The following is a 14,331-nucleotide window of genomic DNA, read 5'->3' as shown; positions in this document are numbered from 1 at the left end:
GCTGAAACCACTTGGATATGAGAGGGATGGAAGTGCTACATTGATCCCTCAGATAAGAACATTTGGCACACAGCTGAATGACAGTGAAGAAGAGCATTAGTCTTCCAGATTTTTATTCATCTCCATCAGGCTGCAAGCCTTGTTTTGCCAGAACTGTGAGTTACAAGGCACAGACATTTGAATGATATAAAGAGGGGCTGGGGGGTGGTAATGAAAAAGCTGAGCTGTCAATTAGAGGGAGAAACTCTGAGAGAAGTCTGTGAAAAGCTTATACATAGCTATAAGGGTCTGTTGCAGAACCTGATGTGGCATAAGATGAGCTAGATATGAACATTACATATTTTTGTTGTTTTGTGGGTTCGGTTTTCTTGGATAATTTTCTTCCAAAGAACTAATTCTCTGCTTTGTGGAGGGTGTTAAGATCACTGCTGACCGCTCTCTACAACTACATCACCCCCACACATCCTCTTTACTAGCTGAGAAATACTCGGTGTGACTTTGAGACTCTGAGTTTGACCCAATCTGCCGTGCTCAGGCTGCTATTGATCTGAAGGTCCTGGATCTGTTTGCAGCATATACAACTACCACCACTGCCACAGTAACAGCTTGGGGGGGTTGGGTGCAGTGATTTCTGACAAGAGACCATTATAGCAGGTACAACACTCCAGGGACGCACACATATACCGTGTGCACGTGGTATGGGGGGTGTGTTTGCAACGCATTGGATTTGCCTTCCAGGTAGCTTGCTTGCATCGTGGGTGAGCTGAAGGAAACTCAGGGCTTCCCAAACATCTGAACTGGCTGGATGCGTGTTGTGAAGCATTTCTCAGGCGACACACAGAGATGTCAATGCAGTCATGGGACGCAGAGGGAGGTGTGTAGCAGGCACCTGACGAACCCCCGGCAGACAGAGCTGCCAAGGACAGCTTCACAGTGAGCCCCACCAGCAGGGTCACCAAACGGTGCATCTGGGGGAACAAACCTGCAGTCAACCAGGGTGCGGGGGCTCTTGGAGGCTGGGGTTACCCTGAGCCCGCTGCAACTCCCTGTCAGGGTTGATTCCCCGGGCCCCCGCAGGCGCACGAGGCCACAGAGGAGCCTTTGCATACCCCGCCAGGCCCTGCCCGCCGCCCTCGGAGAGCCACAACGTTCAGCATTGAGCTGGAGCCACCCGGGCGGAACCGGGGCCGAGCCGTAAGGCCGGCGCTGTCGCCGCCCGCCCTGCAGGGCGCGCTCCCGCCCGCTCCACGTGCGACGCCGCCGCCGAGCAGGGACTACAACCCCCAGCATGCAGTGCAGCGCCGCCGCGGTGCAGGGCGGGAAACGCAGTCCCCAGCCCTCGGCGCAGCGGGGGCCCCCTTCGGGTCGTTATGCGGGGCGGGGCAAGGTGGAGGGGCCGCGCCGCGATTGGCGGATCCCGAGCACCGCGTCACGTGCGCTCGCGGCCGCACTCCCCGTCACTCAGCAACGGCTGGCGCGCTCCATCCTCCCCCCCCCCCCCCCGGCTCGTCACGGAACGTCCCGCTTCCCTCCGCCCCCCTCTCCTCCCCCCCGCCCTCCCCTCGCGCGAGCCGCCGGGAGCCGCCTCGCAGGAGCTGGGAGCCGTAGCCGGGAGCTGCCGCCGCCATGGCCGAGAACGCCGCCGCCGCTGCCGCCGGCCTGGAGAACCACCGCATCAAGAGCTTCAAGAACAAGGGCCGCGACGTGGAGGTAGGTGCGGGGCCGGAGGGGACCCGGCTGGGCCCGGCCTCCGCCTCCGGCGAGCGCGAGAGGAGGGGCCGGGGCCGGGGCCTGGCAGCGGTCGGGTCGCCGCGGGCGGGCGGCGGGAAGGAGGCGGGGAGCGGCCGCTGGGGCCGGCGGCGGAGGAAGAACAGCCGCGGGGATTTTTTTTTCCTCTTTTTCCTTTTTTTTTTTTTACTCTCCGTCATGCGGGCGCGGCCGGCGGGGGGCGGAGGAGACGGTGGCGGGGGGAAGGGTTGGCGCGGCCGGGCCGAGCGCGGTCCCGGCGAGCGGCGTGCAGGCCCCGCCGCGCCCCCTCCGCGGGTCGCCGGGATGCGGGAGGGCCCGGTGGGCCTCTCGCCGGCCGCTGTGCCCGGGCTAGGCCGGCGGGATGCACCCCTGTGAGCCCCCGCTACAGCTCCCCGCTGCCGCCCTGCCGCCCCCTCCCCGGTGCTCGGCGGGATCTGGGCTCGGATGGGGCGGACAATGGTGCCGGCTGCCTTTTGTGCCAGCCCCTCTGGGCGGTAACAGCCCTTCCGTCGGGGCGAGGGGCTGCCCTGACCGCCCGGCCGTTTCCCGCGGAGGTGCTGCCGCGCGCAGGGGCCTGTGTTGGTGGTGGGAGCCGCTCCCGCGCTCCGATCGGCCTTCACACAGTGCACTGGACTGGCCCATTCTGCTTCCTGCACTGCCTTAGATCAGTCCTTTTTTTTCTCCGCTTTCTGTTTTTTAAATGCTGGTAGGCACATCAGTGATCGTGTGCTGGGTGTCTCCATCTAAATCGGGAAGGAGTGCGGTGCTTACTAAAGCTAATAGGGTAGTAGTTTACTCCTCCAAATTTGAGAGATGCGAAGCGGTTAGAAGCTTATTCCCTGAAGGTATTCCAAAGGTCTTCTGAATCTGTGTGTCGTTCGCGGGGACATCTTATGTTCTAGTTGCAATTGAAAAGGGAGGAAATCCCAAATCTTATGTTTAGGTTTCTGTAAGACGAAAGAAAGGAGGAGGGAGTTGTTCTGAAATCAGACTAGGATTGGAATCGGATTAGGATTTGCTAGACTGAAAACCTAAATATGTGTTGGATTAGTTTGACTTCACCCCAGGGTGTTTTCCATGCTTCTGTTGATCTTATCACTTAAATTCACGTCTGTAATCAGCAGGACTGGAATTTTAGTCCTTTGAAAGCATGTTTTGTAATATAGCAGAATTCACACCTCTAGTGCTATTGTTTGGGTGGAGACAATTTTATGCAGGTCAGGCTAAGCAGCAGCAGCAGTGTCTTTAAGATGACATTCACAGTGTAAAATAATCTTTATCTTAGATTTTGCTTAACTTGGTGACAGTTAATCTTTCTCACAGAAAATATTGTATGTAAAGAGTATGGTAACTTCAACACTTCAGGCTAACATTAGTAAATGTTAGAAAGGAACTAAAAATTACCCATCCTTCTGTTTAGCAGTTGCTTTTCAGGCTAAGGAGGAGGCGTGGTGGGTCTCTTTCTCCTCTTCTCATCCAGTGAGACTCTTCCTGCTGCTCCTCATTCATTTTGTCCTTGTCTCATCCCCTCGTATTGGTTACTAGCTTTGTTGCTGCTTTCTCAGTCATTGGCCTGAATCCATCAGAGCTCTAAACAGGGAAAGGTTAGGTATGTTCATGCCTAGTGTGAACTGATCCGTCATCCATACTTGCTTATATTATAGCATGCCCGAGACTAGGGGAATTAAATATCCGCCTCTCTGGAGGCAGGGAAGAAGGGAATTGACTAGCTAAGCTGGACTGAAATTAGTTATATGAGACCAGCTAAGGTGGCTTAGCTCTCATTTCCTCCTGAGGAGGAGCAATTATTTTGGAATAGGGTATTTGCTGTTACAGAGAACTATGTCCTCTGGGGTTTTCTTCCAGTGTGCTGACTGACTTCTTTTTGTGGCTGAGCCTAAAACTGTTTGGTAGGTAGCTGCTGCATGTTAATGTGGTTAAAGCTTTCACCCTTGTTTTTGAAAATGATTAAAATCTAAGAGGCATCTTTCTTTTGTGAGCAGCAAAGAGGTGAAACACAGAAATATGTTGAAGTTGGACACCTATGGAAATATCCTGTGATGAGATGTAGGTTCATTTAAAAGACTGTAAAGTATTTGAAATATGTCAGCATCTTTTAAAACTATTTATATTAAATATTTGAAATTTTCTCCTATGTGTTTTTGATTCTTCTGATCATGGTATTTGTTTAAAAGTTTGTTTTAGAAGTACCCTTCTAAGTAAACTGTAGCTATCTTAAGTCTCTAGAAGTAAAACAATGTAAGGTAACTCAAAAGAGGTTAGATTTAGATTAAATATTAGGAAGAAATTCTTCGCTGTGAGGGTGTTGAGGCACTGGAGCAGGTTCCTCAGAGAAGCTGTGTCTGCCCCATCCTTAGCAATGTTCAAGGCCAGGTTGGACATGGCTTTGAGCAATCTGGTCTGGTGGAAGGTGTCCCTGCCCATGGCAGGGGGATTGGAACCATAAGATCTTTAAGGTCCCTTCCAACCCAAACCAGTCTGAGATTCTGTAGTGGAGAATGGAAGAGCATAGCAATGCTACATAGTTGCCATTACTTACTGTGCCTCTCTTGAGATAGTGGTACACAGACTGACCTGCTGATTGGACAGTTTGTCTTTGTTTAGTGAAGGTTATCAGTTCTCCACAAAGTGTTTCTTTTCTAAATCAAATATTATATGTAATTCCCAACTGTGAGCAATAGCATACACTTGTTTTCGTCCCTGTGCTATCGTAAGGAGTTTTATGTAAAGATCCTGCCTCCAATTTTCTGTACCTAACTTTGGAAACCAGGAGGCATCATCAGTGCCATCATTGGCATTGATCTGCATCTACACATTTTGTCGGATTCCACCAAAGAGAAAATAAATGGTTGGTATGATGGAGCAATAAATCATTTTCTGAAATCTAGATTATATCCTTTGGAAAGTCCAGAATATTAAAGCTGTAAGTTTGAAAACAGTGGCATTTGAGTCACCTTCTGCCTGGAAACAGTCACTGCCTTTGAACACAATAGGCTTGAATACATTCTTTAGTAATCTTCCTTTGGCTTCTAATAAATACTGGTGAGTTATTATTGATCCCCTCTGGGTACAGACTCTTCTGGCAGACCAAAATACTCGCTCCTTTAATTTGTAGTTAACTCATATTTTATTACTGGGTTTGGTAGGCCATATAATTGTCCTTGCTTTTGGTTAATGCAACTTTAAGGGATGCGAAAGGTGAGTAAGTACTTTAGTTTTATATTAAGGCAGACCTCAGTGCCACATGCAACTTCTCACTGTGCTTTTTCTAAGAGCAAAAAAAATGGATCTGTAGAGCAGAAGTGAAAGCTTCTGAATCCTTGACCTGCATAGCCTCACCCTACTTTTCCTAGTTTCAGATTTGGGTAGAAGTTTCTTACTTTTTTGTTGGCTTCCTCTGTTAAGGAGGCAGTGTTGGGGATATAGAACTGGAATTCTGTTTTTTTGAGGTATTAATACTTCCAAAAAGTATTTAGCCCCCAAAAGGGATAATAGCAAAATCAAATGCCAGAAGCTAATTGTTAATCACTTAATATGAGTTTTTACTCTTGCTTTTATTAGTGAGACTCTTCTATTTTTATAGGTACTGACATGTGATTAGCAGCAGACAGAGCTAACCTGAACCTGCAGAGCTGAGCGATAAGGAGCCAAGACACTAGTGGTTTCATCTGGACAAACAACTGCCAGAACAGTTTCTCCTCACAACCTTCTCAATTTTCTATTCTTCAGGGGTGTGAAAAGGCTTTTTAGTTCCTCCCATATATTGAAGAGAAGGCTTTCCAGTGTTCCTCATAGGAATGCAGTCTTCGTAAGTCTCTGTGGGTTTCTTCTAAATGTATGGCACTGATTATTCCAACACAATTAAAGCTTTATAGGACAAGATTAAATAGATGCAATCACTTAATTTGTAATGCCCCTTGTAACTGTTCTGTCTGTTTGTTTATCTTGACATCTAACATAGCCTAGCTTTTAGAAAACCTAATGTGAACCTTCTGATTTTTCTGTTTGCCTAGTAAACCCTTAAACTTTTTGACTTCTGTAACTTCTTGGACTAGAAGTGTTACCTTATCTTTATTACAACAGCAGGTACCCATATGTTAACTCACTGATCTGATGTTTAAAGTGACAGATCAGACAATTCAGCCTATTTATTTTTGTCAGGATTAAGTCAGCATCCCTCACTAAAACTGAGGGAAAATTCTTGATGAATGGAGATGTTACAATTTGTAGGGCTGTCTGCGTGCTTTACTGGAGGGTTTTTGTGTGTGATACAGTGTGACTATGATCATGTAATTACCACAGTGCTTACTGGATCAAAAGTAGAGCTCCATGTGCACTCATATAGAAAAAAAAATACTGAAACAAAAACCTCACCATCAAACTAGTGGGGAGTTAGTGTGTTAGAGCCTAAATAACTCTTTGTAAAAACCAGGATTAATGACTGGGATTAAAATGTCATTTTTTGTTTACTTGTCATACCCTAATCAGAAGTCAGAAGAACACAAATCCTTGAACTGTGTTGCTTAGGCCATAGGATTAACCTCCTGAAATTTGTTGAAGGCTATTTACCAAAAAGAGACATGACCACTCTTGTCGTTCTTCACCTACTCCTGCTCTATTTGATTTTAAGCTTCAGAGGTCTTGGCCACTGATGTCTTTTCCTCAGTTTACAGTTTCTTTTGGAACAATTGTATCACCTTTTGCTCTGTATCGCCTTTGGGTCCAGGGACTTTCAGGGATTATTTTTGTTCTGTGCCTTCAGCATCCCAGCCACAGCTGAGGCACAGGAAGAACCTGGGCTTATCCCAGATCTCCTTCATCCGTTATGGCAGGTTCAGTGTAATTACTGTTGCTGCTTTGCTAACAATGTGGAACTGGTTCTTGAGGTTGCTTGAATTTACTCAAATTATTTTTGTCGTGCTGCGATGAATTTTTTTGCAAGCTGAGGAATATTCTGTGGAGATCCAATCTGTACAGTCTCTGGACATCTGAGAAAGGTATAGGCTGACTTAAACCCATGTTCCTGTCAAGTGTCAAAAGCTTATTGCAGTGAAGGTACAATAGCTGCACAGTGCTAACAAATGAGCAGACATGCTGCTACCAGCTCATTTCTTGATGCTTTTCTGTGCACTGACAAATCTGTTTGCTGCCTTCCTGTACTTCCCTTCAGACACTACCTGAAACAAATAAATCTTGTAGCAATTCCAGAAAGCCTGTTACTCCTAGGTACTTTGGAACAATCCAGTTTCTTTCAGGAGTTTAGTTTTGCAGATGGGTCAGCTTTCTGCCTTTTGCTTTGCTGGCACAGGAAGGTATACTTCCAAAAGGATGCCTGGGAGGCAGTAGGGCTGCAACAGCTGATTTACGTTGGTTTAAGGTACTGTGGACCTGCTGTCTCAATAGCTTCACTGGCTTCCTGAATCTCAGTAGTTTAAGTGAAAACACAGGTGTCAGGTAGGTTCCTGTTGAGAACTGGATTTAATATATGATCCAGTACTCTCATGCAGAGTTTCTAAGCTCTGACTCCTGAAGCTTTATTACCCTTTAAGGCCAGTATATATACTCTTGGGAGAATACAGGTGTATATGTTTGTACCTTGGAAAGAATTACATGATAGGAAGAAAAAGGTAATGTGGGAAGCCTTCTCTGTTACTATTGCTACAGAATTCTCCAAAGTTTAGTTAGTTTGCAAGTAAACATGCTGTGAAATGTTTGTGACTCTTGCCAGAAAACAAACACCTAAGAAGTCCATTTAGATACACTGTCTTAGATTTTCTCTGTGAGGTTCAAAATCAGTTGAATGCATTGCATTGTTTAAAGACATACACACCTTAGGAGGTTATGGTTGATTTTGGCAATACCTGTGGAGAAAACAATTTGGAGATGACATCTCATGATGAACATAATCTTCATAAGCTGATTGGGATCTGTGCTTGCTGTACCGAGGCCGAATTATTGCTGTTTGTTGTTGCGATATACCAAACCTTTGCAAATCTCCCTGTAATTTGTTTTTCTTCATTCTTGTGTATCTCCAACACTTCAAGTAACTAGAGTTACTGGTTTAATTCTTACACTACTTTAGAGATTAGCATCACTAAAGCTTCTTCTATTAAACAGTTGATTTTGAACTTGTAAATTGTTGAAGTCTGGTCTAAATTGGAACAGTAGCATACTAGAGCTCTTTAACTATTTTTACGTAAGTTTTTTGAGGCTTTCATAATGTTTGTGCAGTTCCAGCACATCTAAGCAGGACATTTTGTTCCCTAAAACTGTGTTATCTGAAAAGACAGCAATTAAGAGAATGTACCAGCTATGAGCGATCAGATTTGTATTTATTGTGGGATTGGAAGTGGAATTAGGCATTTAATTTATAAGATCAGACTAGAAGAAGCAGTGAACTGGTTGAAGCTGGTGGGGTGTGTCATCAAGTAGTAAAGACAAATTATGAGTGAACTGACTTGAAATGAAAAAGAAATGTAAAATGTATAGATTTTCCAAGAATAGTCTATCATTATCTATCAAAATACCCAGCACTATGAAACTCTGATACTGAATTTATATTCTTGATTACTTCCGTAATAGTAGAAGCTGTGGGCTTTGCATTCCACTTCATGACATTTGACATGGGTAGTCAGAAGAGCTTGTTTCTTCCAAAAAATTAGTCCTGCATCCAAACTGTCTGTGCCTTGGAGTAAGCTAGTTGCAAAGCTATTTATTTCTTTATTTTACTGCTCCCTTAGCTTGCTGAGCCAGCCCTTCAGATCTGGAGAAGACCAGTGGCGGCTCAAAGAGGTCAGTGTGAAGGAGAGAAGGTATACCTTATCTAGTGATACGTAACTGCTGGATTGTTATCCCTTCACAGACAGATTGACACAATTAAATCTGCTGGGGAAGCTCTGTATCATTTCTTATGGGTCAGCTGACACTTTTCTCCTTTCTCAGGTTAAGCAAATGTTAGTCAGTTTTAAACTTGATTTTTTGTGTGTTTAATAAGCACAGCAACTAAAAATAGGAATATATATTGTATGAATGACTGTGGAACAGGAGATAAAATTCTTATCTTCCACATTCAAACACTTATTGAATGACTCATTTCCCTCATATTCTGCCATGTCTCACCAGCTGAGGATCTCTGGTGCATTTTTAACCTTGGTTTTGTCAGATTCATTAGCAGATGGATGTTGGAGGTGGTGATAGGTGATTAGCAAAATTGGAGCAATGGCTTCCTCATAGTTTGACTTGTTAGCCTTGATGGTGATGTATTTTAATGAGTGCTCAAACCCCATTAGAAACTTGCTGGTGTGGAACATAGTCAAAGCTTGTATGCTTGAGGAGAAAGTGGTTGGAAGGCGATCAGACAGGATGCTAGTGTGACTTGAGGCCAGGCTTTCAGGGATGTAGTAAGGGATTCCTGGCCAGGTGCAGTTCTCAGAACATCCCAGTCCTTTTTCTTAGTCAACTACGTTGTAAGTCAAAGTTGAAATTATGCAGAGAGACGTTGTGTGTCCCTCTCAGGTAAGCAGAGGTCACCCTAACCAGCAGATAGAGTCTTTACATGCAACTTTTTGACATCAGGGTCTCTTGCTTCTTTTCATGCCCACAAATGTTAGATGCAAAGTCAGTGGTAGTGATTTCTCTGCACCAGAAATCTGACTTGCAGCCAGATACGGAAGGCTTTCCACACCAAGAAAGAATCTTGAAATGAGAGAGCCCTGCTAGGAGTCAGCAGGATCCTGTTTACTGCTGTTTGTTCATCAGGAATGCAAGAAGAGCATAGGCTTGTAGTGGGTAATGTTCATAATACTGAACAAACAGCAGTGAAGAGCAACCTTCCAGCCAAGAAGAGGTGTTTAAGGCGCTGTGACACATGCAGTCAATGTGAGGGTGTCTTTTGGCACTTGAGAGTCTGGCAGTACCCTCTTACCATGCACATTGATGATAGGGGCGTGGCTCACTTTATCTCTGTACTCAGAGTAATCTGTATTTTGGTGGACCTTATAGCTGTGAAGTTCAAAGGAGTTTTGTATTGGTCCTTGTTTATTAAAATCAAACCACTTTTTGTAGTCCAAGCAACTTCTTAGAGGACTAGCTGATACCCTTCTTGTGAAAGGATGTATAAATTGGAATTTTGAGAAACTGAAGGTATCCTCAAGGAGAGATGTATGATACCCAAAATGTTCAAATGGCAGAAACATGGAATTAAGGCTTATGTCACATTATGAAAGTGAGGTAGAAGCATGTAAAATTCATGATACTGAAATGATTAAATCAGGAAGGTTGCTGACATGACTGGGTTCATAAAAGATTGTGGGATGTCGCTGGAGTGTATTTTCTAATTCCTAATGCTCCATCTTCTTCCTGGGTTGTCAGCTGGGTTTGTTGTTTTCTCTTGCATCTTAAGCAGAATGATCTCTTCATAGGTTTAATTAGGCAGCTAGCGCATGTTTAATCTTTTTTTGCCTTTTGATTATATCTTTCAAAAAATAGAAAAAAATCTGATTTCATTTGATCCATGTAATACTATACCAAAAAAACTTACTGTGTTGAAACAGACTAGCTCTCTAGAGACTTGATTTGTTGGGGTGTTTTTTTTCATGCCACCCTGTGAATGTATGCAAATTGCAATTATTGTTTCCCATTTTACAGATGGAAAAATGGGATTTTTTTTTTCCTCACTTGACAGGGAGGTGCTTATAAAAATACATCATGGAATCGTAGAATGACTGTCTGAGGTACTTTGATATTACAGTTGAAAACTGTTTAAGTATTTGGAAAGGGAGTGTCTTTGTTCAAACATAGATTTCACAAGAAGGTATCTGGCTAGTGTTTAGCCTAGTAGGTTTTCTTGGGTTTTGTTTTTTGGTGGGTTTTTTTTTCTTTCTTAAGGGAAACTAGTATAAATATTTGGCAAACTGAAGAACGTCTGGTCTTGTGTGGCATTTGCCCCAAAAGTCTGAGGCCTTTCTGACCAGACACTTCGTTTTGTAATTAGGTTCTTGAAAGTGGTTATCTACAATCTATAAAAGCTTTTACATTAACAAAAAAAAAAAAAAAAAAAGAGGCCACAAGTCTTTATGCTGATCCAGAGATCAGAATTTTAGTCTGATGTTTACACTGAGTTACCATGAGCAGTCATCTTCATTTTGTTCTGCGGTTTTCTGATTTCATGTCTTGTACGAAGTGAAGACGGTATTTTGGCTGTGAAGTAAGATATTAAAAGTGGTGGATTTGCTTTCTGGTAACATCTATTAGAAAAAATCTGAACTTGTACCTCTGAATTTGGTACACAAGCATAGACAATACTTTGTTTGCCTGGCTCCTTCAGGACCTGTGGATGGATTTCATCAGGTCCCATGGATTTGTGCACATTCAGGCTCCTAAGATGATCTTGAACCTTATCCTCTTCTACAGTGGGCCTGAGGTCTTCATTCTCACAGTCCTTGCATCTGCCTTCCAAGGCTTGGGCGGTGTGGTCAGAGCATTTGCCAGTGAAGACTGAGGCAAAGACGTCATTGAGAACCTCAGCCTCCTTCATATACAGGGTAGCCAGTTCTCCCATTTCCTTCTGGGAAGAGCCCATATTATCCCTGGTCTGTCTTTGTTTGCAATATGCCTGTGTAAGTCCTTCCTGTTATCCATGACCTCCCTGTCCAGACTCAGTTCTAGCTGGGCTTTAGCTTTCCTGACCTGATCCCTAGCTTCCTTGACAATGTCCCTGTATTCCTGTATTTAATGCCTCCAGGTGGCATTGAAGGTGGTGTATTTGCTTTCTGGTAGAAAACCCCTGAACCTATACCTCTGAATTGGGGTCTTCTAGACTATAGAATAGGAAAGGGACTCTTGCTCTTTTGCAATGGCAATCAACTGTTCTGTTCTGCTTCACTAGATAGGTCGGTGTACTTGCCCTACTGGGTAAGGGAATGGGAGGGACACTTACTTAGAAATTCTAGGAGAGGACAGAGTTGGTGTCATGAGTTGGAAGAAATCAAGGAGTCACGTAGGTGCTTTGCTTGTTGTCCGTCAAGGAGAGGATAAACTTTTATTTCTAGGAGATTCTAAATCATCCGCTGCACTGCGCATGCTATACAGGAAAGTAACAAATATCTTTTTAGTGTTCACACATCTGAACAGAAATTTATATACTGGCAAAAGCAGATTACCGTAGCATAAAACTAAACCAAATTTCAAATCCTTGTATGTGTTTAAAGTGTGTCAAGAAGCTTTAATCTTCTAATTTAAAAAGTGTGAATAGGAATCACTTGTAATTAGGCTGCCTTGGTTATCCAGTGTTTTTGGTGCTTATTTGGCATACCACACTATTCAGTTATTCACACTATTCAGGTATTCATTGTAAAATTCAGTATGCCCTTCTGCTTCCAAAAAGCGCGGGGGAAGAAAGACTTAATACAGGTATCCTTCAGACCAGTAGTTTCTTTTGGTCTGTAGCATAAATTATGACACTCCACCATTAAGTTCAAGATGGGCCCTTGTCCAACTGGGGGTAGCAGTAGCTCCATTGCCGCCACTCTTTGGAATACTACAAGGGCAGGTTCCTTGCCTTATTAGGACCGTAGGACAAAAAGAGTACTTTCAATTAGCTGGTGATCCTTGTTGCCTGCCTGTTGGTCTGCACAGACCAGCTGTTGTGCTGTGATGAGTTAGCTTGGGGTGCTGTGGGATTACCTGGGAACTTCAGTTTGCCTTCAGGCGGAGCCCATGTGGCTGCATTATCGTCTTTGGTCTGATGTCAGTAAAGGTGCGATTAACAGTGTTAAGATCTACATCTGAATAGAAATGCTGTAAAACTTTTGACTAGGTATAGAGTCCTTAATTAACACAAGAGCAGTAATTGGAAATCTACTAGATTCTGACGTCCTTCCTTCCCCCAGTTGAGTTTTGATATAGAAAGAGAATTCCAGCTCTTTTATTTTGTATTAAATCAACAGATAACATGTTGATTGTATTCTGGACTGCTTTGTGTGCTTCAGTATTGGTTCAATTTGTGTTGAATGCAGCCAGCTAAATTGCTTCAAGTCCAGTCTCCTGAGGGTTGTTTGATATGTCTGTACTTGTAAACTGGGTAATTGGTATATGGAAATTAAAACATGAGTGATCACATCTTGCTCCCTTGCTGGTGGTAGTTCAGTCTGCAGGTTAAACAAATGCAGAGTGGATATTGAGACCTTGAAGAATATGCTTACGAAACAGCTGCTAAGAAATAAACTTAGCAATTGCTTTTCTGCCAAGATCTTTTGGAGCAGTAGAAGTATATAATGTGATGGGCAGCTTTGTCTGCTTCCATAGAGCTTTCAGGTGAGTCAGCACTATGAGCAACAGTGATTGGAGGCTTGTGGCTTTCCACATTGGCATGTATGTCTGACTTCAGTGAGTCATTACCCATCACAAACTGAGGGAGTCACTGGATGCAGTCTTGTGCATCCAGTTTGCTAAGAGTAGCCAGGTTTAGACACTTGAATTATCTTGCCACAAACTGGCTAACAAAAAGCAGCTGGTATTCATTTTAGAGGCCCCAAACTGGGGATTAAAGAAAAGTAAAATGGTGTGGCAGCTCCACTGAAGTTTTCTTTCAGTGGCCTTTATTAACCCTGAGGAACATGAGTCCCAGACAGATTATGGCAGTGAAATACAGTAGCGTAAATACTGCGCTCTGCTCCTACATAAAGCCAGAAAGAAACTTTATAGTATTGATGTTCTGCAGCACACAAAGCGTCTGAACCAAGTTCTAATGCTTTCTGCAAAATAATAGAATATTTCCCTAGAAGAGGAGCAAATACATTTCAGGTCAAATATTAATCAGAGTAAAACTCCCTTGGAGTTTCAGGTCAGGGTACAGTCATATTGTAAGTGTATTGGGGGGCTTTGGTAGATCTGTTGCTTGTACTGTGGAATCCATGCCCTCTGCCTGTATTTCTAACTGGGTCAGCATCATTCAATATGGAACTTTGATAACAAAGCCGGAAGTGAAGTTGTTCTAACTTTGTAGTCTATATGACTGGGGATGGGGGAAATCAGTTTTTCCTAGACAGTTTGGAGCGTTGTTGGGAATAAAATTTTGTAATTGGGTAAAGCTCAAAATTGAGTGTGAGGAAGAAGTGCCTGCCTAGAACATAAATGGGGATGCAAGGGGGAAGGCTGGGTAATAATCTGTGATGTAACTAAAGGAATAAACCTAGCAGGAAAGGTTAATTTTGACTAAATTGGTTTCGCATGGATGTAAAATCTTTTCTGCATGCCCAAAAGAAATAAAGGGGATCAGTGTACAGTGTCGTTGGGTTTTGTTCTTTCAGTTGTGATTAAGTCATTGCATTCAGACCATTGTGATGCTATCCCAGAATTTCAGTTTGGTAGTCCCAGAATTTTTCCTTCCTGTATTGTGATTTGCTTGCAATTCTTGGAGTAAGCTGTGTGCACTTTGAAAGTGTGAACAGGTGGAACAGCAGTATCGCCTTCTATCAGTGTCCCTTTGTCTCTCTTAGGTTTTGGCTGAGGCCAGCTGTACCAGAACAAGTAGAACAATATTATCAGCCTAAGCTTCAACTT

At 43.8% G+C, this 14,331-nt stretch overlaps 1 protein-coding gene across 1 annotated transcript in view; it reads left to right on the top strand.

Moving 5' to 3' along the window:
- Positions 1-1,550: 1,550 nt before the first annotated feature.
- The window catches only part of KPNA3 (karyopherin subunit alpha 3), a 55,165-nt gene continuing 42,384 nt past the window's right edge, over positions 1,551-14,331 (top strand). The window contains exon 1 of the mRNA XM_080612039.1: positions 1,551-1,710. Coding sequence (XP_080468165.1) covers positions 1,627-1,710 — 84 coding nt within the window. The 5' untranslated portion in view covers positions 1,551-1,626. The remainder of the gene's footprint in view (positions 1,711-14,331) is intronic.

Source organism: Psittacula echo (genome assembly GCF_963264785.1).
Source record: "Psittacula echo genome assembly, chromosome: 3".
In the NCBI taxonomy this organism is placed as follows: Eukaryota; Metazoa; Chordata; class Aves; order Psittaciformes; family Psittacidae; genus Psittacula; species Psittacula echo.
Note: the sequence above shows the minus strand (reverse complement) of the source record. Positions and strands in the feature narration are given on the sequence as shown.